The sequence below is a fragment of the Quercus robur genome, chromosome 4, assembly GCF_932294415.1.
Source record: "Quercus robur chromosome 4, dhQueRobu3.1, whole genome shotgun sequence".
NCBI lineage: Eukaryota > Viridiplantae > Streptophyta > Magnoliopsida > Fagales > Fagaceae > Quercus > Quercus robur.
Window position 1 is genome coordinate 45,886,162 of NC_065537.1, and position 26,341 is coordinate 45,912,502.

At 40.5% G+C, this 26,341-nt stretch overlaps 1 protein-coding gene across 1 annotated transcript; it reads right to left on the reverse strand.

Annotated features, from left to right (window-relative positions):
• Positions 1–21,640: 21,640 nt before the first annotated feature.
• Positions 21,641–22,614, reverse strand: LOC126722268 (nudix hydrolase 26, chloroplastic-like; the record flags this gene model as incomplete). Its single annotated transcript, XM_050425428.1, has 3 exons — positions 21,641–21,805; positions 21,898–22,012; positions 22,511–22,614. Coding segments are annotated over 3 exons (285 nt in total), but the record flags the coding sequence as incomplete, so codon positions are not given.
• Between the last annotated feature and the right edge of the window lie 3,727 nt (positions 22,615–26,341).

Sequence of the window (26,341 nt, forward strand, 5' to 3'; positions counted from 1 at the left end):
CAAAGTTTCTTTTGGACGGCAAACCACTGCCCTCAACCGCCTGTGTTCGGATGTGGGAGAAGGGAGAGGGCGGCCGCATTGCCCAAACTTTGGCCGAAGGTCTCCTTCTTCCCGAGGACGTGCATGCCTTTGAGGAGGGATCCGAGGAGTCTGTGGGGCGCCGGTTAGAGTGGCACGCCATTGCGGTAATTACTTAGCTTCTTCGTTTTCTTTCCATGCATCCTTTTCTGCCTCTTTATTAATTTTTGGGTTTGCCAGGCTGCTCAACTGGCTCACATAGTAGCCAGCCGGACACAGGATCTGGCCGAGGAAGTAGAGCGCGAGAAGGGTGCGCGAGAGTCGACAGCCAAAACGGCGAAAGAAAAGCTTAAAGCTGCCGAGTCTACCGAGAAGAAGGCTGCTGCTGCTGAGAAGAACCGGGCATTGGCCGAGAAGAGATGTGCGGAGGTCCTGGTGAAGCAGAATGAGACAGAGGTCAAGTTAGCCAAAGCCATCAGTCTTAATACCGCCAAAGCCAATGAGATAGCCGACCTCAGGGCAGCCTTGGAGGCCGCGGAACAAAAGTGGTACAACGAGGGCTTCGCTGATGCCGAAAATTCAGCAGAGCCGGTAGTGGCTCAGGCTCGGCATATGGGTTTTGAGGCCGGGTGGTTCGCCGCTCTCCAAGCAATGGGAGCTCCTGAAGATTCGCATCTGAGGGACCCCGGCCAAATTCCGTTTCCGAGCCCTGTCCCTGCCGTCCAGGAAGCTCCGACCGCTATTGACGAGGAGGAAACGGCCAGTATGAGGGAGCTGGTTGAACAAATTGATGCTCACACCGAGCCCGAGGAAGTGGAAGTCACCAGCATCCCGACTGTGCAGGAGCTTCTTGGTGAAGACCCGCCTTTCCCCCTAACCGTCCAAGCAGAAGTGACTGATCTTACCCGACCTTCCAACTGATTTCCTTTATAGTCCTTTTTGTATTTTTACTTTGTTTTTATCAATTTTCTAATTTCAAAGGTTTATTTGCCTAAGGCGCCGGGATGTGGTGCATGAACAGTTACTTTTATCTATTTGACGAGTAACATGCTTTCCGTTTGACTTTTATTTTAATCAGTTGCATGAATTTTTGTCAATTGGTTTGTTTCACGGGGATTATGCCAGTGCTTTAGGTCATTTAGCTTAACCGAGAGTGATGCTTTTGTCCTTTGTGCTTTTAGTTATAAGGTCTAAACCCGTTCGTCGGTTCTAATCGAGCCGAGCACCAGGTCTTTGTCCTTAAAGATTTTAGCTGTAAGGTTTCCACCTGCTCGACTACTTCGGCTGAGCCGAGGGTCAGGCTTCTGACCTTAGAGATCTATTCGTAAGGTTTCCACCTACTCGGCGACTATGATCGAGCCGAGGGTCAGGTTTCTGTCCTTAGAGATTTATTTGTAAGGTTTCCACCTGCTCGGCAACTATGATCGAGCCGAGGGTCAGGTTTCTGTCCTTAGAGATTTATTTGTAAGGTTTCCACCTGATCGGCGAATTTTATCGAGCCGAGGGTCAGGTTTCTGTCCTTAGAGATTTATTTGTAAGGTTTCCACCTGCTCGGCGACTATGATCGAGCCGAGGGTCAGGTTTCTGTCCTTAGAGATTTATTTGCAATTCTCTTGGTACATAGTCGCGAAAACAGCATATACAAATAAGTTCATCATAATCTTGACTTTAACGAAATACAAGTTGTGGCTTACACGGGTAATTATGCGTAGAATTTCTTTAAGTTGTTGGCGTTCCATGGCCGGGGAAGCGGCCTCTCGTCGTGGTCTTCCAAGTAGTAGGCCCCTGCACCCGCAATGGCTGTAACTCTGTATGGTCCCTCCCAGGTCTGAGCAAGCTTCCCTGCAGCTATATCTCGCATGTTTCCCACAACCTTTCTTAGTACTAGCTCCCCGGCGCTAAATTCCCTTCCCTTTACATTTCGGTTGTATCTTTGAGCCAGTTTCTGCTGATACTCGGCAAGCCATATGGACGCGGCCTCTCTGCATTCTTCTAACCAATCTAAACGCTCCATCATCAAGTCGGCGTTCTGGACGGGGTCAAACCCGGCGACCCTTGCGCTACATAAGCTCACCTCGGTCGGTATCACCGCTTCCGCTCCGTACGTCAGAGAAAATGGGGTTTCCCCCGTGGATCTCCTGGGGGTCGTGCGGTAAGCCCATAATACACTAGGTAGTTCATCTGCCCATCTTCCTTTCGCCCCGTCCAACCTCCTCTTGAGCCCATTCAGAATAGTCTTGTTTACTGCCTCAGCTTGACCGTTGCTTTGTGGGTAAGCTGGGGTTGAATATTTGTTCCTGATGCCGAGTTCGCTGCAGAAGGTCCGAAAGGCTTTGCTGTCGAACTGTAGCCCGTTGTCCGTTACTAGTGCATCTGGCACCCCAAATCTTGTAATAATGTTTTTCCATACGAACTTTTTCACGTCAATGTCCCAGATATTGGCCAGGGCCTCGGCTTCCGCCCACTTCGTGAAGTAATCTACTGCCACCAATACAAAACGGCGGTTCCCCGTTGCTCGGGGAAATGGTCCGAGAATGTCAAGCCCCCGCTGTGCGAACGGCCAAGGGCTGCTGACAGGATTCAGACGCCCTGCAGGCTGATGGATCAAAGGGGCGTGCTTTTGACATTGTTCGCAGCTCCGAACATATTCAGCGGCATCCTTCTGCATCTGAGGCCACCAAAACCCTTGGGTCATCGCTCTGTGTGCCAAAGATCGTCCCCCAACGTGTCCGCCACACACCCCCTCATGTAGCTCAGTCAGAAACTCTCTGACTTTCTCGGGATGCAAGCACAAAAGGTAAGGGCCAACAAAGGACCTCCGGTACAATTTGAGTTCCGAGGACAGCCAGTACCGGGGAGCAACCCGACGAATCTTCTTGGCCTCTTCCTCATCCTCCGGAATTATATCCTCGGCAAGAAAATCTATGATCGGCTTCATCCAACACTGATTAGTCACTGCTGCCTGCGCAACCTCTACTCTGGCTTGGCCGGGGACACTCTTCACACTGATACTTGGCTCCCTTATAAGTTCTATTGTGACTAACCGAGGTGTGTCCTCTGTAGCCGATGAGGCTAACGTGGCAAGGGAATCGGCGTGCTTATTTTGTGATCGAGCTACCTGGGATACTTTTACTGTTCCGAATTGGCTGATGATCTGTTTGGCCATACTCAGATAAGCCTTCATTCGAGAGTCCCGAGTCTCGAAGTCTCCTGTGATCTGATAAATAACCAGCCTAGAGTCCGAGAAAATTTCTACATCTTTTGCACCCAGATGCAATACGGCCCTCAAGCCGGCTAGTAGGGCCTCATACTCGGCTTCATTGTTTGAGGCTTTGAATCCCAACCTGAAGGAGTGTTCCAATTGTATGCCCTCAGGGGTAATTATGGCAATGCTAGCTCCGGCCCCCATAGCATTTGAGGCGCCGTCCACAAATACCCTCCACGGGCGAATTTCTACACTACAGATTACTTTGCCATCGTTTTTAGGTGTGAATTCTGCGATGAAATCTGCGAGGACTTGTCCCTTCACCGAGCTCCTAGGTCGGTATCTTATGTCAAACGATCCCAACCGAGTCCCCCATTTGGCAATCCGGCCCGTGAAATCCGATCTCTTCAATAGTGACTGTAAAGGATACTCGGTGAGAACGAACACCGTGTGAGCCTGGAAGTAATGTGGCAACTTCCTTGTGGCATGCACCAGGGCCAAAACTAACTTCTCCAGGGGCAAGTACCTTGTCTCAGCATCTACCAAGGTTTTGCTCACGTAATACACTGGCATTTGTACTCCTTGGTCCCTTAGCAACACAGCACTTACGGCATGCTCGGTAACTGAGAGGTACATAAACAAATCCTCTCCGGGCTCCGAGGCTGTCAACCTCGGCACCTTTGCCAAGTATTCCTTAAGCTCTCGAAAAGCCTCGTCACATCCTTCGTCCCAACGAAACCCCTTCCACTTCTTCAGAAGTTGATAGAATGGCCGGCAGCGATCGGCAAACTTGGAGATGAATCAGTTCAGGGCGGCTAACATTCCAGTGAGCACTTGCACCTCCTTAGGATTGCTCGATGGTTTGAGGCGATTGACGGCCTCTATTTGGTTGGGGTTAGCCTCTATTCCCCGAGTTGAGATCAGATAACCCAGGAACTTGCCAGCCCCCACTCCGAAAGTGCACTTTTCGGCATTCAGGCGCAATTTGTGCCGTCGTAGTATTTCGAATACTCCCCGAAGGTCTTCGGTATGCTGCGACTCTTTTCTGCTTTTTACCACCATATCGTCGATATAAACTTCAACCGTGCATCCAATTTTTTCTCAGAACATTCTTGTCATCATACGCTGGTAGGTGGCCCCGGCATTCTTTAATCCAAACAGCATGACCTCGTAGTGATAGTTTGCGTTCGGGGATATAAATGCTGTCTTTTCTCGGTCCTCGGGCGCCAAGGCAATCTGGTGGTAGCCTTGGAAGGCATCCAGGAAGCTTATCCTTGGGTGCCCGTACGTGGCATCTACCAGCTAATCAATCTTGGGCATTGGGAATGGGTCCTTGGGACACGCTCTGTTCAAATCTGTGAAGTCTACACAAACTCTCCATTTACCGTTCTTCTTCTTCACTACGACAGTGTTTGCTAGCCATCTCGAGAAGAATATTTCTTTTATGACCCCGGCTTCCTTCAGCCGCTGGACCTCCAGGTTTACTGCATCGACGTGCTCTTTTGATGCTCTTCTTGGTTTCTGCTTCTTCGGGGGAAATGATGGGTCCACGTTGAGCCTGTGGACAATGAACTCGGGGTCTACGCCGGGCACTTCGTACGGGTTCCATGCGAAAACATCTACGTTCTGCAAAAGGAACAACAACATCTCTACCCTTTCCCGGTCATTCATGCTTGTGCCTATCTGAAAATACTTGTCAGTATCTGGAAGAATCCTAACCTTCAGTACCTCTTCGGCCACGTCCGCCCCCGCTTCCCCTCGGGGCCTCTGTAATTGCTATGAATCTTCTTTATCGGCCCGCTCAGCTTGTCCGGGTTGTTCACTTTTCCATGTGGCCGCGGTGATAAGGCACTGTCTCGCCACTTGTTGGTTCCCCCTTACCTCGGCAATTCCATACTCGGTAGGAAATTTTACTTTCACGTGGAGGGTGGACGGGACAGCCTCCATGGCGTGAATCCACGGCCTCCCCAGGATTGCGGTGTACGGCGAGAATGATCGGACTACTATGAAGGTAACTATAACTCCCTTGCCTTCCATATTCACTGGGAGAGAGATTTGACCTTCGGGAATTACGACTCTCCCGTCAAATGAGACTAGTGGTGTGTCATACTTTACCAAATCTTGGGTCCTTAATCCGAGCCCTTCGAAGAGGTCTGGATACATGACGTCAGCCCCGCTCCCTTGATCAATCATTACCCTCTTCACCAGGAACCCGCCTATCCGGGCCGTGACCACCAAAGCGTCGTCATGGGGTTGGACTGTTCCTTCCAAATCGTCTTCCCCGAACGAGATGTTAAGCCGTCCAACTTTCTTCTTCTTCTCGGCTGGTCCTCCCCCCATGCAAGCCACTGTCAATATCCTTTTCGTTGTTGCTGTTCCTCTTGGTGCAGCATGGATGACTTCGATTACCCCCAGTGGAGGTGGGAGGGGGTTCCTTTTTTGCTGGACACCCTGTCCGGCTTCTTGGTGAGCAGAGTCTGCAATGAAGTCTTTCAGGTACCTTGCCTTTACCAGCTGCCCAAGGTGATCCTTTAGTACCCGACACTGCTCGGTGGTGTGTCCCTTGTCTCTGTGGTAGGTGCAGTACAGGTTTTGGTTCCTCCGAGATGGGTCGCCCCCCATTTTGTTTGGCCATCTGAAAAATGGCTCGTTCTTGATTTGCTCCAAGATTTTGTGCATGGGCTCCTTAAATGCCACATTTACCCCTTCGATTTGCACCTCTAGTTCTTGCATTCTGAAGTCTCTCTTTGGTTTTGTTGGCAAAACACCTTGCCGAGATCTCCCAATTAATGGGGCTTTCCCCCTACTCTGCAGCCGGTCGTCCTCCAGGCGTTTGTACTCCTCTATGCGCCTCATCAGTTGCCTCATATCCTCGAGGGGTCTTTTTGTCAACGACTCCCATAACTCAGAGTCTTCGGGGAGCCCCATCCTGAAGGTGCTTGCCGCAATTTTCTCATTCCCTCCACCAATCTCGTTGTAGAGTTCCCAGTATCGGCTGGCATAACTCCGAAGGGTTTCCCCGACCCTCATCTTCATGGAAAGTAACGCGTCAACCGACTGTTGCACTCGGCTACATGTCACAAATCTACTGCCGAATTCTTGTATCAGCTCGGCAAAACTGTGTATGGAGCCTTTCTGTAACCCATTGAACCATCTCAGGGCCGTTGAACCGAGACTAGAGGGGAACACTTTACACATCAGTGCATCATTATGCGCATGCAAAGACATCATGTGGATGTAATGACTGACGTGCTCCACGGGGTCTGTCCTCCCCTCATAGGAATTGAATGGTGGTCGCGTGAATCTGCTTGGCATGGGGGCCCGTTCAATCTCATCGGAGAATGGAGACCGGGCTGCCATCCGCAAGGCTCTGCTCATGGCGTCCATTGCGGCGTTGTGGTGCTTCCGCTCCTCCGGCGACTCTGATCCTCGGTCATCATATCCATGCGATCAGGAACGGTCCCGTTGATGACGTGCCTCCCGGGAGTACCGATGTGACTCTTGAGAGCGTGATCGGTCTCGGTATTATTGCGTACCAGATCGGCTGGAGCCCTCCTCTCCCCGATTTCTCCTTTGTTGGGGGTTGCGGTTCCTTTCGTGGCGCCGATCCCTTGCTTCCAGCTCCAAATCCATTACCAACCTGCGTAACCGCTCCAGCTCTCGGTCTTTATCATCATATTGCCGATGCGCCGAGACGCCTGAAATCGTCCGATGTGTCTGGGCCGATCCTTCTCCCAATCTGGACCTTTCCTCTCCTCTTGGATGCTCCCTATCCTCCCGCCGTTTCTACCTTCTCTCCCTCCACGTCGATCCCCGAGAAGATCCTATAGAACTGCTCGGAGCACGCCCTCCTAAACGCTCTTCAGACATCTCCCTTGTTTGAGTCTTAATCGAACCACAGCTTCGTAGGAGTGCCCCACGGTGGGCGCCAATTGTAAGAACCAAGTACGAGACTTCTGGGCCTAAAATTACTTGGGCTCACAATTTATTTGTAGTGGGTTTAAGGATTTCCTACTATGGGTCGTTCTCGGCAGAGAGACTCAAAGTAACACTTAGTTTATTCTTTCTCACTTGATGGTTTTCTCTCAATTTTTCTGAACCCCTTCTTCTCCCCAATTTCTTCTATTTATAGCCAAGGTTAGTGGGAAGATTATGATTACAGCCACCGTTTGTGCTACTAAAGGTCCAATATTATCTGGTTAAAGTGGATGTTTAGGTGAGAGGGCGGTGCAGCATTTATGACCTTGGAACTTGGTTCCTGCTTGATGGATTATGTTCGGCAACTCAGTTTCCCGTGCATATCATGAGTTTCCTGTGCATATCACGACTTTCCCGGACACGGCCAATTCGCTTGCCCGGGAAAGTTAAACCGATCGTCTGTTGGAACTCAGACCCCAAAACTTGTTTTCACGTTAAGGCCGTTTCAAGAAGGGCGTAGGGTAACTGGACCTTTCCGCTGGGCCTGCATCCAAAACTGGTAAGGGCCTGGGCCCAGGATCTGTATGGGCTTGGGCTTAATGCCGGTATGGGCTTTGGGGTCTCGGTGCCGTACACAATCCTTCTATTACTTGCTAGAAATGTGTTGTAATGGAATCTTGGACCAAAAACACAAACACCCGAAAAGGAAACATTTCCAGCTGAACCCCAGCAGTGCATTCTGCACTTGACACCTGGTTGCAAGTGATATCATCAACCATTTAATGCTGAAATCCCAGCAACCAGCTGTTATACCCAAAATAGCAAGATACCCTTCAAAAAGATCTGACCATTTTTCAGCCAAATCCATCCAATAAATGCTTAATGTCCTCTCCAGCAATCTGAAATCACCCATCTAACCTCATTGGCTTCTGCCCAAAGCAAACAACTTTTCCTAATAGTTGTGACAGCTTTTTCATGATAGCTGTCACAGCTTTTCCTGACATCTGGGACAGCCTTTTCAAAACAGCTGTGACAGCTGACCCAGCAGCCTAAATATCACTAATTTTGCCACATTTGGCTAAAACCAAAACCAACTATTAAGACTAACTTTTTCTTGCCAAAATACCTTCCTTTTCTGTTACTTTTTCCCCAGCAACTCTTACCCGAAATAGCAAGAATACCTTGAAGCTAAACATACCATTTTTGGCCAAATCTTAAGATGGATTCTCTGAAAATTTATTGCTATTTGGGACAGATTTCGGCTAATATTATTTGCTAGAATACCCCTTTAAACTCAGCTAAATGGGACCTTTCATCAACACCTCAGGAGGGACACCAATGGAGGAGAACTCTCTCATAAGCTTCCCTATTCTTTCTCCCTTGAATTATCTTCTGAAGCTCTTAATGAAGTATTGAGTTTCTGGGTTTTTTTTTCAGATTAGGAACTAAACTCTTCAGTCCTTAGCTCATAAATGCCTTCATACCTCCTCTAGCAGAAAATCCCAGCAGCTTTGCTAAACACACTACAACACTATTACTCTCTTATACTCATTATCTCACTCTCCATATTCTGAAAATACATATATCTTGCTGCCTATATCTCTAAAGATCTCTTTCTTCACTTCTCTTACATACACACTTATTACACCATTACATGTAACACACCACAACTCTTCTAAGGCCCACTCTCATACTCTCTCACTCTGAAATTCTATTGTTTTGCTACCCATAAACACATGTCAATACTCTTCTACACTAATCTTACTGCTCCTATCTCCAAATACCTAAACACATCTCCATTCTCTTCTCTTACAAAACCTTTCCTCTTGTAAAGCAATCTCTACAATTTCTCTAGCGGTTATAATTTCACATTTTATTATCTTTAACCTCTATATTACTCATACTCCATATATCATACATATTACAAATGCTATATCTTACAAAGCATCTATATCTTTTACCATCTCCACACTTCTCAAGATATGCCAAACACTCATACTAAAAGTCCTTCTCATGGAAGGCATGAACTTCTACTACTAAAACCCTTCTCCTAGAAGGCACCAAGATATCATATCAAAGCCCTTCTCTTAGAAGGCACAACTACTTCTTACAAAAGTCCTTCTTTTACAAGGCACAACTACTTCTTATATAAAACCCTTCTCTTAGAAGGCATAAATACTCCATACAAAAACCCTTCTCATGGAAGGCAACACTATTCATAACTTCACAACAACTAAAAGAGCATTGTCAAGGGGAAAACTCATTTAAGTGCATGATAAGAGGAGCAAGCTTAACCAGCCCCTACACACAGCTGGGCATACTCTCTCTCCCTCCAGTTGCACCCATTTTTCTCCCTTCAATCTTGAAGTTATCATGACAAACTGCCTCTCTACTGCTGGAGTTACTCTACTGGGATATTATCAACTCACAGAAGTTGTACAGTTAGGCTACAAATCATACAAAGATAAGTGACTTTGCTTCCTTATCTTTAAATTTACATTATTAAGTATATGATTACTTCACATTTAAATACATATTACTTTATTCCAACTACTATTACAACTATTAACCGAGGCTTAAACTCATTTAAATGCATTCTGTTGGAATCCTATCAGTCCACTGATGCTACACAGCTGTGCTACAAACTATACAAAGATAAATGACTTTGCTTCCAAATCTTTAAACTTACATCATTGAGTACATGATTACTTTAACTCTAAATAAATACTACTTTATTTCAATTGTTATTACAACTACTAATCAAAGCTATCATATCAAAAGCATATTACATATTTATTCGACCATTATCGCTATTCTTAGACTTTGGCTTTAATGATTTTATAGGCTTAAAAAATACGCCGGTAGCCATTGGACCACGTGGCCCGATGTTGAGTTCCGGATGCAACTCCCCAAAAAAGAACCCAGGCCTAGTAAGGTCATCCCTCCAATGGACCACACGTGGCTTGGCATCCGAAAAAGGCCCCCGAACAACTACCAAACTTGCCCTTCAAGTATCCTTTTTGGGATCTTCTATAAATATTCCTCACAAGGCTTTCTATTGAATTGTTATGTCAATAAGAGAGAAGCTCTCGACCTTATTTTAAGGGGGCAGCACCTCCCAACAAATTAGAACATGAAAGCAAAGTCTGACACAGCTAAAAAATTAAAAGTAAAAGAACAAATATAAAAGGATAAGAATAGAAAATAAAGATTTAAACAATGAAAGATACTAATATAAAGATACTTTTTTTTTTTTAAATAGGTGGATACATGTGAAGTCACTATGGCTTTAATGGCTCAATCATCAACAACTAGAACAAAGTAGAATGTATGAAACTAGATTTTACCCTGCCACAAAGAATGGGATTATAGGAATAACAGAGCTTGTCAAAGGATGGACAGTTCCATCCAAGATAACAGTTTTAGTTGCATCCTTTTCAACAGCTTCAAAATTTCCAAAAGGTCTCCTGAACTGTCTGAGCAAGCTGTTTTCTCAAACCAAATGCAGAATCTCTTATTTCACTGCAAGCCTTACCTTTGACAATCATTTCAATCTGCAAATAAATTTAGTTACCTAAGTTAATAAACTGATTTGTTGGCTTGTAGCACTATTGAAATATGACTGCATACAAAGGGCAATTGCTAATTAAGCATAAGAACCTGTTAAACTTTGAAATCCTTTACAACTGAAATAAAAGGTAGATATTATGTAAGAAAGACATGATAAAATGATATATAGAGCAAATTATTTCATCGAATATAATCACATACCCAGAATTAGGGTAATGTAGAAACCATATCATTCTATATAGGACCGAAATAGAAGTGAAGCTTGTAGGATGATTTCAAAATTAAAGAATATTTAAATTGATATCTTTAAAAGATTAATAGGTAGCACCAAAGAATAAAAGGCTATCTGCAAAATTTAACTTCTTCTCCTGCCCCTCAAAAATTGTCAATTTCTTTCTTCAATTAAAAGAAACACATTTTGAATTTTTTGGGAATAATTTATATAATCAAAGAAAAGCATCAATCTAAAGAACCTAGTAAATACATACATTTTAAGCAAAATTTATCCACCTCATATTGAACAACAGATTGGGGGAGAGGGTTGCAAAGCTCTTTATTCTAAGAGTTGAAATTTTATCAAAATATCACTCCCTACATCCTTTTCTTAATTGGTTCTCTATCCCATTTTATAATGTCCTAAAATATGATCTTTGAAAAGTTAGATATATAGGGATATATAAGGTACACAGGATATGTACAAAAAATTTCTTTAAAGAGGGATTCTTTGGACACTATGAATGGATCACAATCAAAATGAGAGGGATTCTATGAAGTATACGATAGAATGGATACCACTAGCTCCAAGGATCCTAGACTTTTCAAACAACAATCTTAGAAACAAAATTTTCAGCTCCATCCAAAATAAAATGAAATAACTATGAATTTTCCAAGTAGCCTTATCATCTACCCTAGTCCCAATGAGTCATAAGCAGCAATCTTAGTGCAGGTTTCTATGGATTAATAATATCAACTATACCTCTAAGTGAAGCTCCCGCATTATCTCAAAAGTGTCCAAAAGTACAAATAACTTCTCTGGTGATCTCTTGCTCTTGGCAATCGCATCCCCAAAACTAAGTAGCACTAAAACATTGCTTGCAATGACCTCACCAAAACACTTATCCCTAAGAGAATTAAAGCCTTCAAATATTTGATCACAAACTATCCGCTCTCCAACATAAAGCAGTTTGACCTGTTCATGCATAGCCATATATTCAAAACATGAAAATTGCCAAATTTGTTCAAATTCCAGACAAGTACTTACAGCAATACGTATGAAATGAATCCAATTCCCGATTTTGGCCTCCAAAACCTCCCATTGCATCTTCTGAACATCCTCTTTGCTAAGTTTTTCAACTCCCAATTTTCGGAGGCTTTCTTCTAGAACTAAAGAATGAGTATCCCTAAACAAAACAAAAGAGTACTTGTTGAACATCTTGATACTTCAACTTAAAAATAACATGGTTGTGTGGGTACTCAAAATTATGGAGTCCACTAGGGATCTTCATCTCCATCATTCTATAATATCCAAAATCATATTTCTTTATCACTTCCTTAACTAACATGTCCTTATATTATTACTTTCTCCAATGTTATGTGTACATCCAATTCTACACCATATATCTTATAGTGCATATTTCATATGGGATTAGATCAATGAGGGAAAATAACAATGCATACATATGTCAATTATCTAGAAATCATCTCTGTGAATAATCCAAATCCATTAGAAGAAAATTGTAAATATTAGGTACAGCAGTTCCCTAATAATAATGATATAATTACAATGCCAATGAAGGACCAAGAAAACAACATGGGAATTGCAAAGTGGATCAGTTTTAATAATCCTAATATATACACAACCTTCAACTGATAAACAAACTTAGATTTCCCAAATACGAACTTAGCTGAGCATGGTCTACAATTCTCAAATTGTTATCACGGAGTCCTAGTTGTTTTTCCCCCTTTTCTGGCTTACATATAATTTTATTAGATGCTCTAAATTCAGAGTCCTAGTAACCCGGAAGAATCCTATTAGGTAGTTTCTCAAGTAAGGTTAATGGAATTTTGAGTAAGAAGATGGTTTCCTTGCTCTATCTTCTCTCCTCTTTGTTCTACTTCTTTTTTATAATTCTTATGAAACTCTATATTTTATTTTAAAGATAAACATAAGTCATGCTTCCATGAAAGAATGAATCCATAACCTAGATGGCCTTTAGTGGTTTCAAATTTTCTTTAGTTTATAAACCATAAATCCTAGCCTGATGAAAGATAGGTAAGAAATCAACTTTTCAGAAAACATTGCAAAGAATTTCCACCAGTTTTTTTTTTTTTTTTTAATTCCTCTGAGTGTGATTGGTTTTTTCGAAAATTTGATTGCTAAAATAAACTAGATGTGATTTGTGTAGGCCTTTATATCATTATCCTCCTTTCCTTCATAATTCCTTGCCGAACAAATCTGATTTGCTGGCTGCACCAAATCAACCCAGAATCCTTTTGTTTCTTTTATTTTTATTTTATTTTTTGGATTAAGAAAAACCAAGAGAAATCAATAAGACGGATTTGTCACCCTATGCCAAAGCAACTAAGAGCCCTTCCACAGTTGGAATTTGAAATTTGATGGGTCAACCATCACAGAGATAGGGAATTTGGTATTCAAAGTTCAAGGTGATCTGCACCTAATATTGCCAAAATGTTTTGCGTTGCATTGGCTTGTGGAACCAAAGTACTATACCTTTTTCCTTATCTTACCCTTTTTTAAAATAAAGAGTTCCATTTTTAAAAAAAATAATGAAACTATTCCACATCTAAAAGCATCAATATTTGTGCACTCAAAACTAAGCAGCAATGATCCAAGGAAAATTTTTTTGCAAACTTCAGCTAAACCATACCACCTAAATACTGGTCACACCTGACAGCCTAGAGTTGTAAAGATATAAACACTGAGAAGATTTTTTTTTTTTTTTTTTTTTTTTTCTGGATAGGTAAAAGAACTCTATTAATCGAAGAGAAGTACACAAACTGTTCCTATGGTACACAGGACATGTACCAAAGGAAACAAAACATTAAGTAAAAGAACACAAATCTAAAAATTCCTAAAAAAAGGGATATAAGGACCACTCATTGCACTCATCCAATCAAACAGTAAGCAAGAAAAACTGTTTCAGTCCAATGATGGAATGTCCCTCCCCATTGAAAGTTCTATGATTCTGTTCTCACAAAATAGTCCACAAGATGCATTGGGGAATTGCTCCCAAATAACTGCTGCCCAACACCTGCCACCCACCCCTCTATTCCAACAAGCTAGTAGATCCACCACTTGCTTAGGCATCACTCAAGAAACCCCAAAGAGGCTAAGGGTGAGTTTGGTTTAGCTTTTTGTAAAAGTGCATAATGAAAAAGTGGAGTTTTGTTAAAAATGCATAACGAAAAAGTGGAGTTTAAAAAAGCTAAGTGTTTGGTAAAAACTATTAAAAAACATAATGAAAAAGCTGAGTGTTTGGCTAGCACTTATAAAAGTGGCAGTTTGAGGGATAAATTACCAAAAAGGACAATGTATATATAAGGGAATTTATTTCATTTTTTTTTTTTTATGTGAGTTTGTTTCATACTTAAATCAATTACTTCATCATACTTAAATCAATTTTTCTCTTTCTAAAAAAATTATTTTTTTCTCACCAATATTATCTAATAATAACCTACCACTTAAGATTTATTATGAAAGTATTGTGAAAATATTGTGATAAAAATTGATACTAATTTTAATTTTAACATACTATTAAAATTATTTTTTTCTCTTTCTAAAAAATTATTTTTTTCACACCAATATTAGCTAATAATAACCTACCTTAAGATTTATTGTGAAAATATTGTGATATAATTTCTTTTTTTTTCTCTTTTTTTCTCTCCACACACGTGGGCTCTCCTTCCTTTTTTTTCTTTTTCTTTTTTTCCTCTTTTTTTCTCCTCCACACACGTACCCACACTCTTTTCTTTTCTTTTTTCCTTCTTTCCTCTTTTATTCCCTACCATACCAGCACTTCAGTCTAGAACATTCCACAGCTCTCCTTTTTTTTTTTTTTTCCTCTTAGCACTTCAGTCCAGAATATTCCACAGACAGCTCTCCTTCTTCTTCTTCTTCTTTTTTTTCCCCCTCTTACCACTTCAAAACGAATGAAGGAATTTTTTTTCCTCAGTCCTTTTCTTTCCAGATTTTTTTTTTCCTTCGTTCGTTCCACAGTGAGCTGAACCAAACTCACCCAACTCATCCAACTCCAGAAAGTATCCTTAAGTGCTTGGATCCGGAAGATTGGATGATTGGAACCAACTCCAGAACTCATCCTTCTTCTTTTTCTATTTTTTTTTCTTGATCTTTTGAAGCGAAGGCATTATTGAACGAAAGAGATGCCGGGTCGGTAAATCTGTATCCCATTCTTCAAGTATAGTCTTGTTTGATCACAGATCGGCAGGTGATCCATCCTTTCCCCCCCCCCCCCTTTTTTTCGTCAGTCTTCTTGATCTGCCAGAGGGTCTTGATCTGCTGTTGTTCTAATTTTCTTGTTGTTGTTGTTGATCTGCTGTTGATCCGAAAGAGTTGTTGTTCTAATTTTTTTTTTTTTTTTTCTGTTCTTGATCTGCTGTTGTTGTTGTTTTGATTTTAGATTTTTTGTTTAATAGAAGGTAATTTGGTAATTTCTTGTGAGCCCAACAGATATATCAAAACGTCCAATTCACGTTTTGATTTATGGACCTCAGGAGGTCCATAAATTTTGCGTGTTTTGGACGCTTTTTTGTCTGATTCCAAAACGCAGCTTTTATCAAAAAGTTGCGTTTTGGGCTGAGCCAAACGCAATTTTTCTTCAGCTTTTTCTAATATGCGCGTTTTCAGCTCCTAAAAGTGCAAACAAACGCACACTAAACACAAATGTCCACAAATTATATGCATAAGAGTAACGAAGGAGCAAGTGACCCAATGATTCCCAACTATTCTCATGCAACATTTGTTGACAAAGTAAATATTCCTCCTTAAATTATCCAAAGTGAGAATCTTTCCCCTAGCCTGTCAACCTCCAAATACTTTTCCAAGGGAAGGCATGACTTCCTCTGGTCATTAGGGTTCTATAATAAGATTTTAACTTTGAAAGATCCATTCTTTGCAAGCTTCCACACCATTTTATCAACCCCATTCCGATCAATATTAGTAGAATACAATAAAGCAAAGAAAGATTGTAAACTCTCCAACTTCTAATCCTGGATAGAATGAGTAAAATGAATATCCCAATGAATAAACCCATTCTGTCCAATCAATAAATTGCATCCTTCCTCTGAGCAATCCTATACAACATGGGGAAAGACACTCAAAGAGGAACGTCACTGCACCACATGTCATCCCAAAATGAATAAGGCAGCCACTTACCACCTCAAACAATACACTAAGAAGCTTTTATTTTTATTTTTTGAGAAGATTTAAAGAGATATCCTTTTAGAGGAAATTTGGCATTTAGCATTATTTTAACAACTATTTAATTAGTTTTCAAGTTTGCAAACTAGCATCTCGAGGCTCTGAAACTCGAGTTAGTGAAGGAACTCAAGTCTCTAAGCCTCAAGTTCAAAGTTGTGGATGAAAAAAATCCACGTGATACTCGAGTTTAGCTGAAGAAAGATCTAGGTTTGTGCGTGCTAGGTTTGTTCCTGCCGCAGGTCTTTTTCTCTATACACGCTCTATGGAACTCGAGTCTCAAAGGCTCGAGCTTCTTCATTTGAGTCTCAAAGGCTTGAGATACTAATTTGCTAAAATCTTTCGAAAATATGCCAACTAATGAAATAATTGCTAAAATAATGATTAAATGGAAAATTTGCTCTATCCTTGAAAGGTAGAAAGGATAACGTGGCTTCTTACCTGCCTTGAAACTTTGCCAATTCCAATCCCACCATAAATCCCATTACCTAAACATTCCATAATACTTAGTGCCATTATTCTATTCTAAGGCAGTCTCCTCACACCACACGTTGAGCCCACCAACTGCCTAAAAGGCCACCGGTTGATGTTGGTGATGGGCTATTTGTCAGCATTGTTTGCTCTACCCGTCACCTTGATAGGTTCAATTTGGTTGCCTAAGAAACTGTTGAGTTATGATTTTTTTCATAACATTAGTGTTGGCTTATTCCATGATAAAAAGTGTTGTAATTGCATAAATTTATTTCCTTGTATTTTTGCGGGATTTATTTGTATTGAGTTTAGTATTAAATGGTGAAGATTTGATCAAGACAGCTGAAGGTCACATGAGAAGCACATGCAGGAAGGTGAACAGTCAGGCTAGGTGTCCAGCTCAGTACAGACTATCCAAGAGGTTAACTTGCGACTTGGATTCGCAACTTGCACCAGTCGCGAGTGACCCGTGAGGTTCCCCTATTTTTACTGAAAATTGTGACTTTTCATATTCTCATCACTCATACTATATATAACCTCATTACCCACAAAAATTGGACATAGCCTATTGAGAGAAAAACCCTAAGAGAGGTTTCTACAAAACACTCAACTTATTAGAGAGAGAGCTACTCATTCTTAAAGAGAAATCTTTATAGTCTCTTCTCCTTCCCTCTCTCATTGTTATACCCATTGAAAGGAGATTTGTACCCAAACACTACCCACACCCATTCAAAGTGTTGAAAGTGTTTTTGGAGCTTGGGAAGTATTGGAAGATGCCAAGGATGGCGGATACAGTGGGCTTATTGCGAGATCCAGAAAGCTAGAGAAGACATGGTTAAGCTTAACCTTGTTGAAGCAAGAAACTTGGAGGGCTTAGGTACATCAGGTAGATTAGGCTTGGATGATCTATTGCTATTCATGTATCCCAACTAATTTTCTAGTGGATCATTTGACCGCTTGGAGGACGGTGGAAAGGTTTTTCGCCAAGTTCTTCAGTTTCCTCTTCAATAACAGGTACCGGTGTTATCTTTGTGTTTACTTCTCTCTTCCCTACTCTTTTCCTTTTAATTGCTATTGTGTTTATAATTAATTATGGTTTAGAGTGTTTTGCCAATTTGGGTATTGCTTATATTTATCATTCCGCACATCAATTGTTTGAATATAAGCTTGTGTTGGTAATTTTGTAATTGGAGGTCTAAACATTCACTAGTGTTTTCCAAACCCAGTGAACATTCAGAAACTAACCACTTACAAGGGTAAAATTTAAATTCTGAAATTTCAGAGTGTAAAATCTAAACACTCCCAAATTTTAGAGGTGTAGTTTGCAATTTAGCCAAGACTTAAAATCAAAAGTTTTGTAACTTAACTGACCATAGCATCCAAAATTTAAATCCTCACTCTCCTGTTGTAACTATCAAATTATATAAATAAAAAAAAAAAAAAAAAAAAAAAAGAGGATACAGTTTTAAATAAAAGTTAGTAAAAAAAAATGTTAAAGGTAACTTTTCACTACTTTTTAACAAATTTTTTTTTTTTAATGATTAGGCCTACCACTAACACTACTGTTGTGAACCAACCAAAAAAATCAAGAAACCATCCAAGGGACAGGAAGATGGTACCTCTCCAAGCCTTTTAAGGAGGAGACTCAAGGTTCAAACTTCCAAAATGCAATAATCTACTATACACAGAAGAATCATAGCAATCCAATTACGAAAATGTGCTTCCTCTCTTTGGAGAACTCCTATGCAAGAAAATGAGAATGAAAGAGTTGACTAAAATGAATGACTAAAGTCCTTCTTATAAACATATATGCACTAGTACTGCGGAGCCAATAGACACTCAATTTTGAAAAAGAAAATGCACAGTAAACATAAATAAATAAAATAAAAATGATGGAACCAACTTGATGCAGGTGGACAGCCTGTATGGGAAGGGGGAAGGGGGTCACAAAAACCCACTTTGGTTAAAAGAGTCATGATTCTTTAAGTTGGAGATTGTATGCTTTTTATTGTTTTCTCTATTGAACTTGTTTTGTCTAGCAACTGAGCTTGTAATCAAGATGGCCCTTGTAGATTGCTGAAGTAGTTGGTTAATATAATTATTCAATCCGGTTTCTTGGGTAAATAGAAATGAATGGACGGAATTTGACATGGAGGTAGACACCTTCCAAGAAAAAGAAAAAAGGGAAAACTGAGGAAAGAAAAGTGTGAAATATTATGACTTTGTGTGGGTGCTTTTTTTCTTAGCACACAGGCCCAAGTAGAAACAAGGATCCTGGGCCCTTTATTTGTTGTTTTGGTGGACTGGGCTTGGTTCACCGCAGCTAAATGGGGGTTGATTATGAACCAAGTTGTGCGCAAGTCACATAAATCTCCTCAAGGCAAAATGCGATTCCTCCTAAGCAATAAAAAATATCATTATAAGTGTTTTAGTGTCACAAAATGACCATTTACTCTTACAAAATAAGTAAAATAATTATTCATAATATTCACAATGAGAAACAGATTGAAATAGAGTATTTGAGACTTATCTTTTATTGTGTAAACATTTAAAAAAGTTCATTCACTTGGTACCCCGGGCGTACTGTCGTGGTATTCCGAGGCGTACTGTCATGGTTCCCAAGGTACTAGGCCTGTAAGAACCCAGAATGCTGATTCTCTGAACTACACGATCTTTCTTCATGCTTATTATGCAATGGAGTTTTGTCCTTTCCCTTACCTCTCTAGGTCCTACATAAGAACAAACTATACAACACACATATCTTCAAATAATTGTTAGTTTCTTAGATTAGGATATATATTTTAATACATATACATATATGCAAATGAATTTCATGAGAATGATTCAGCCACGAGGATCCTAGCTCAAATTCTCACAGACTTAGTGCTTTTGCACAAGACTTGGGGAATTTGGAACTCAAGTCCAAGTGGCTTTGCATGGGCATTGCCTTCCAAGCTAGTTAGGTGAGAAGGATTTTTGTGGGAGAGAGTGATATCTGATGTGTGCATGTTTTGGCATATGTTTCTTTGGAGGCTAAATGTGTCCAAGGCCCAAGTTGAAGTGAGGACTCCAATAAAAAGACTCAGCTTTTGGCTAAGTAAAAGGAAAACTAGCAAGCAAGAATATATGTATTGAACAACAAGAAAACAGCAAAGGAAAACAATGTAATAAAGAAACACACGAAATAACTGTTAAGGATCCTTAAATCAGTATGAAATATTTTATTATTTTTCTTAATTGTGAATTACAATGTGCTTATTAAGATGTGTTACAAGGTACAAATAAGCTCAAAAATTACAGACTTAGATGGTTATCTAAGCCTCTAAGGCTTGCAAAATTTGAATCCCTTTGAATCTAAGTTTATATTCTATAGTGGCTGTTATGAGATACCGAGCGCTATTTTTCTACTTTCTTTGAGTTTTTAACAGAGTTTTCTCAACGATTCTTGTTCTGATTCCCTATTGCTGAATCCCCTTTCAATGTTGGCTGTCTTCTCCTTTTATAGTGTCATTTTAGGGTTTAGGATACCACTGATTCCCCCTTTTAGCTCACTGGATACCAGAGCCCCTGTTATGCTAGCCATTTTGACAGCTGATTATTTCTCTGTTTCTCATAGTTTTCTTCTTTTAGTCTTGTTTTCCTAAAAGTCACTTGCTAACTTTCTATTCCGGGGTGTCCTTGGAGAGCTAACCTTCACCCTCTCTTCTTTTAAGGCTTTTTACCTTTTAGACTTGGCTTTTTGGCCATCCTTCTTGCTGTCATTTTTCCTAAGTGAGCAGAATCCATTCCTGTTGGGTTGAAGGTTTTCCCAGCCACTTCCCTTTATAGTTCTTCATTCTGGGTTTCTCGAGGTACCAGTCTTTTGTTCATGAATTGTCATTCTCCAAGCTTTCTGGTTCTTTGCTACACTACTGAGTGCTTGAGAAAGATATATTTGTTTTTCATTTCTTGTATTTCGTGGTACCCTTCTTGAACTGTCTCAATCTCACGTTAGCTGTGCTGCACGTCCCAAGGATCTCGAGCCTTTAGCAGCCTCTGGATATCCCGGCCCAGTTCTTTCACTGGATTTTGCTAGATTTTTAATGGCCTTTTTGCTGGAAATCTGAACATACATAGAGCCTTAATATTGATTCTTAGCTTCATGAATTGGGCCTTCTTTTATTAAGACCCATGGTCTTCCTTTACTTTTCATGAAATTGGCTTTCTTGTGAAATTTTGGTCCTCAACAGACTTATTCCTTTAATGATGAGATACTATGGAATTATGGATTACAACTTGCAAGTCTTATTGGCTAAAATAATCTTCGTACACCTAAAGGAGGTCAAGTATTGTGTGGATTTAGGTTATATATATATATATATATATATATATATATATGTTTGGAGTTTGGACACCATGGATAGTGAAGGTGTTGGTATGGGCTGTTGCCCTCAACTTCTTTAAAAGGCATGTGCAGTGTCGGTACTTCCACTCCTCTTATAACAAGAGGACCTAGATTCAATAGCATTGCATATATTAAAGAGAAATCACTTAGCCAAAGACATAACAGAATGCATCAATTGAGGAAAGACGGAAGTTTGAATTGCCCTAGGATTGGCCAATGATTCGGCAGGTTCTTTAGTATTTAACTATTTATTTATTGGCTTGGGGTAAATTACGTAAATAAACAATCAACTCAGACAAGATTTCGAAGGTAAACTATTACCTTTGTAGCTAACCATAAAATCATAGATAAAACCCACAGGTAAAATCATCTGAATGGATTCTTGATAATTTGCATTGAAAGTTGAATTTTTAAAAATTATAACTTATCTCAATAGCCTAAGGCCCTAAGCTGTTAATTAACAGAATATGTAATCTGTTAAATTTTACTTTAAGAAAAAATATTTAAAAACTATTGAATTTATTAATTTATATATTTTCAATTAACATAGCAACATGTTGTCATTACAAGGACTTGGACTTGCAAGCTGATATCCAGTATGCATATCTCAGTCAACCATGGCTCATTGAGTCATTTTCCTATTTTGAATCATCTCATTCGGTTAATTGAAGGACTGCCCATCTGGAAGCAACCAAATAGTGAATGCTATAACTTAAGTTTACTGAAGATATGGAGCAAAAACTGTCATAACTTCCCTGTAAACAGGCTTATTAAAATCCACTGCCTGCACAGAATGGAAAAAAGACCATGTAAGTAAACCAACAAGACCCCAAAATACCAATTCTAGCCATTTAAAAGAAGATACTATCTACCCACAAGCTCAACTATTTGTTCTGGAGATATCCATGACCACTTGCCAAACTCAGCTTTCTCAGTCCCATCACCCAACAGATTGATTTCTTCATCCTTCCCAGTGAATTTAAGAAGAAACCTGAAAGGGTTTGCAAGTAGTTTTACAACAAAATACTAAATGGCCTGTAGCTCTGTAAATTGTTTCTTCTTCTTATCCTCTGTTTCTGCAGTAGTAGCAGTAGCTTCTGCAGTGACTTTCCTCTTAGCTTTCTTCTCTTTAGATGAGACTTCCTTAGATTCATCTCTATTGCTTTCACAGAAGTTAAATACAAATTTACACTCACAGGCATGTACATCTATGGAGATAAATTTAATTCTAAAATTACTTGCGTATCCAAATTACTATATTCTACGTGCCCCCAACCAAAAAAATATGTAATTTTGTACCCTAGATTAGGTTATGTTAGGTTGAATACATCCAATGGTTACAAGTTGATATTTCAGTTGTCCTGGGTTTGATAAACTAATCCTCAGCTTGGTTAATTCCCTAAACTGAATCTGACCTAATCTAGACTCAGTTGCAGCCTTTCACCATATATACCACATCTAACAATGTATGGCTGTATCATTTGCTCACCACTTATGTGCTTGACCCTTCCAGTCTGATCCCCACTGATGTTTAAGCTTTTCCCTGACTTCAGGTGGGAAGTCATATGTCAACCAATAAGGTTGAAACCCAACTCAAGCTTTAACTTATTGCTAACAATGGAATTGATTAAAATAACAAGCATGAGTTGATAGACAACCGTGGAGCATTAGTCCTAAAATTACTGACAGACTTTTTTTTTTTTTACTTAGGCTACATTATTGTTTTTAGCCCACGTACAAAAAAAGAAAAGGAGGACATGGCACTTCTGCCCCTCACAAAAATAAGAACCCCAATAAACCTAGATGCCATGGCACTTCTGCCCCCCCATAAAAAACACATGCAAAGCAAAGTGGATATTAAACATTGGCATACCTTCAAAAACCATGTATTCTCTCTCTCTCTCTCTCTCTCTCTCTCTCTCTCTCTGCGAATTAAGAAAAGCAGAAACTGCAGAATGGTAGATCATCAAATCAATTTTGATTTCAAGGTTGGAAGTTCTTAGCACTTCTCAAGTAAATACAAACTATTGTAATAAATTTTGGTTCAAAAATAAGGTAGAACCTCTAGGTATTTAAGTATAAGGATATATCTGCAATATTTTTGCTTCTGAATTTAGTTTTGTGTAACTCATGTGTCAAGGTAGGGTTAGATTTATCAGTTCTGTGGTCAGAAGGCAGTATGTTGATGTTGACAAAACATGGACGCCAAGTTTGGTTGGCCATCATCTGTAAAAGTTATGGATTTACATAATCTTAAAGAAATGAATGAAGAAAACATGGGAAAACCAGCTACTTGATTGATGTGTGATGGCCAAGAACCCTAGTTCATGTTCAACTCATCTCTCCTATAGTCCTCAATTGTCCAGTTTTCTATTTTGATTAATGGGGCGCCAGCTGATTTTTTTGGGAGCACGAGAGGCCTAAGACAAGGAGACCCGCTATCTCCAATGTTGTTTTTGGTTATGATGGAGGTCTTAAGTAGGATGTTGAAAAGAGTTGAAGGTGCTGGCTTGATCAAGGCTTTTCAAGCTGTAGGCAGACGAGGTGTAGGGGAATGTGTCTCGCATCTTCTGTTTGCGGATGATACTATTCTATTCTGTGATGCGGATGTGGAGCAGATCCTTCATGTGCGGATGCTTCTCCTTTGTTTCCAGGCTGTGACAGGTTTGAAGGTTAATGTCTTGAAGAGCGAGTTGGTTCCTATAGGGGAGGTTAACAATATTCATGCCTTGGCAGAGATTCTGGGCTGTCGGATTGGGTCTTTGCCTATGACCTATCTTGGTATGCCGTTGGGGGCTTCCCATAAGTCCCCTTCTATTTGGAATCCTATCTTGGAAAAATTAATTGGAAATTGGCCGAGTGGAAGAAGTTGTATTTGTCAAAAGGTGGTAGATTGACGCTGCTTAAGAGTACGCTTTCTAACCTTCCTACCTACTATTTATCCCTTTTTACCATCCCTTCGCATGTGGCTAATAAGATTGAGAAGATTCAGAGGGACTTCTTGTGGGGGGATTCGAAGGTTCATTTGGTGGGGTGGGATAAGGTGTGTGCTCCTAAGGCTAATGGTGGTTTGGGAATAAGGAAGTTAACTACGTTTAATAAAGCTTTACTAGGAAAATGGTTATGGCGGTTTGGGGTTGAGGAAACTCGTCTTTGGAGGAGGGTGGTAGCTTTGAAGTTTGGGGAAGAGTGGGGGGGTTGGTCTTCCAAACTGGGCAGGGGTGTTCATGGGTGTGGTTTATGGAGAAGTATCCGAAAAGGTTGGGAGGTGTTTAGCAAACACATTCGGTTTGAGGTAGGGGTAGGGGATAGAGTGAAGTTTTGGACGGACCAGTGGTGTGGGGACTCACCACTCCATCTATCCTTCCCGGTAGTGTATGGGATTGCTACTAATAGAGAGGCATCTGTGGCCTCGTCTCTCGAACGGCTGGGGACCGAGGCTTGGAGAAACTGGAAGGTTCTTTTACTTAGAAATCCAAATGACTGGGAGACGGGTGTTGTGGATGAATTCCTTCAAACCCTGGGTTCTAATTTACCTCATTCTGAGCAAGGAGACCGCATGATTTGGAAATTGTCGAAGAAGGGGGTTTTTGACATCCACTCGTTCTACGATAAGCTCCAAAGTTCCCTGCCTATTATCTTTCCTTGGAAAGGTATTTGGAAGGCTAAGGCTCCTACGCATGCCTCTTTCTTTGTTTGGACTGCAACTTGGGAGAAGATTCTTACAGGGGATATTCTGCGGTGTAGAGGCTTCGATTTTGTTGGTTGGTGCATTTTGTGCCGTTGTAATGGGGAGACGGTGAATCATTTGCTTCTCCATTGTGAAAAAGCTTATCAGTTGTGGAGCTTGGTTTTTAGATCTTTTGGGATTTCTTGGGTCTTGCCAAGATCGGTTGCAGCTACGCTTTTCGGTTGGTGGAATTAGTTTGGAAAGCACTCTTCTAGCGTTTGGAATCTAGCTCCGTTGTGCCTAATGTGGTGTATTTGGAGGGAACGAAATTGGCGTACTTTTAAGGACAGGGACAAATCCAATGACCAGTTGCTCGCTTATTTTAGTGGCTCTCTTTTTTATTAGTCTAGGGCTTGGGGACTCACCTCTAGTGATTCTATCCCTATGTTCCTTAGTTCTCTTCTTTGTAATTAGTTCTTTGTTGTTTCCGTTTGTTTTCTTGTTTTTTCTTTTTCTTCTCTCTTTTTGTTTGTTTCCTTCTCTGTATTCTCTATTCTGCCTTATGTTTTCATGAGGTAGCTTCTTGAATATATATCTTTCTTACTTATCAAAAAAAAAAAAAAAAAAAAACTTTCCTTTTTTCTTTCTATGCACGTGTAGGTGTATTCCAACCCCAATTACAAACAAAAATGTGACATTTTAGCCATTTTTCATAATGCTTGACCAAAGTCACCAAACCAGTCATTATATGCAGCTTGGTAAGATTGACGTGGGACAGAGGTGGTGATACCAAATCTAATGTAGGAGTTTCTGGAAAGCATTTGTTGTAGTGTTGAGGAAGACCTAGGATTAGGGTTTTAAAGTGGAAAAAAAAAAGAGAGAGATTAGATTAAGCTTTACTTACAGAGTAACATAACGAGTATGCTCTGAAGCTCAAAATAGGTGATTTATTAAAGATCAGATCTGATATGGGGCAGCAAACAGTAAATCAGAACTCTACTAGATCTAGTTTTGTGAGCTTGGAGGCTAATAAAAGGTGGACTGTGCTAGGCTTTTAACTATAATCTATAAAGTTCAGGGTTCTAAGAGCGAGGAATCGAGGTCTGGTTACAAGGTTTAAACTTTCAAGTTGCTGAAAATTAAAGAGAAAAGCTTCTAGGTATCAAAGCTAGTTTTCCTAAGCATCAAGCTTAGGGTGTCCTTGGCATCACACCTCATAGAAGAAGGGTTGCATCACGTAAACTTCAAAGCATACTTGCTACAATATTCTCATACAACTTGTTCTGTCCATTGAATGAATACTGTAACATCAATATATGTAGCCAACTAAACCTAACCCTATCAGACTCTTGGCTTGACTACTAATTCCAAGCTATTAGAACCCACAAATAAAGCCTAACAACATATGAAAACCCATAAAAGACCCAATCGACGAAAAGTTCAGCCCATACCCTAAAACCTGAAAATTACAAAACACCCTAGACTTTTTTATATTAAAAAATAACACTAAATTATACTAACCAATAACTTTCTATTGTAAAGAAACACCCAAATACAACTCAATAATATCTAATGTAGCCTAAAGGAGTGTGCTCCTTAAGGCCCTTAGACTATAATATCTAATGTAGACTATATTTTTGAAGAATTTTG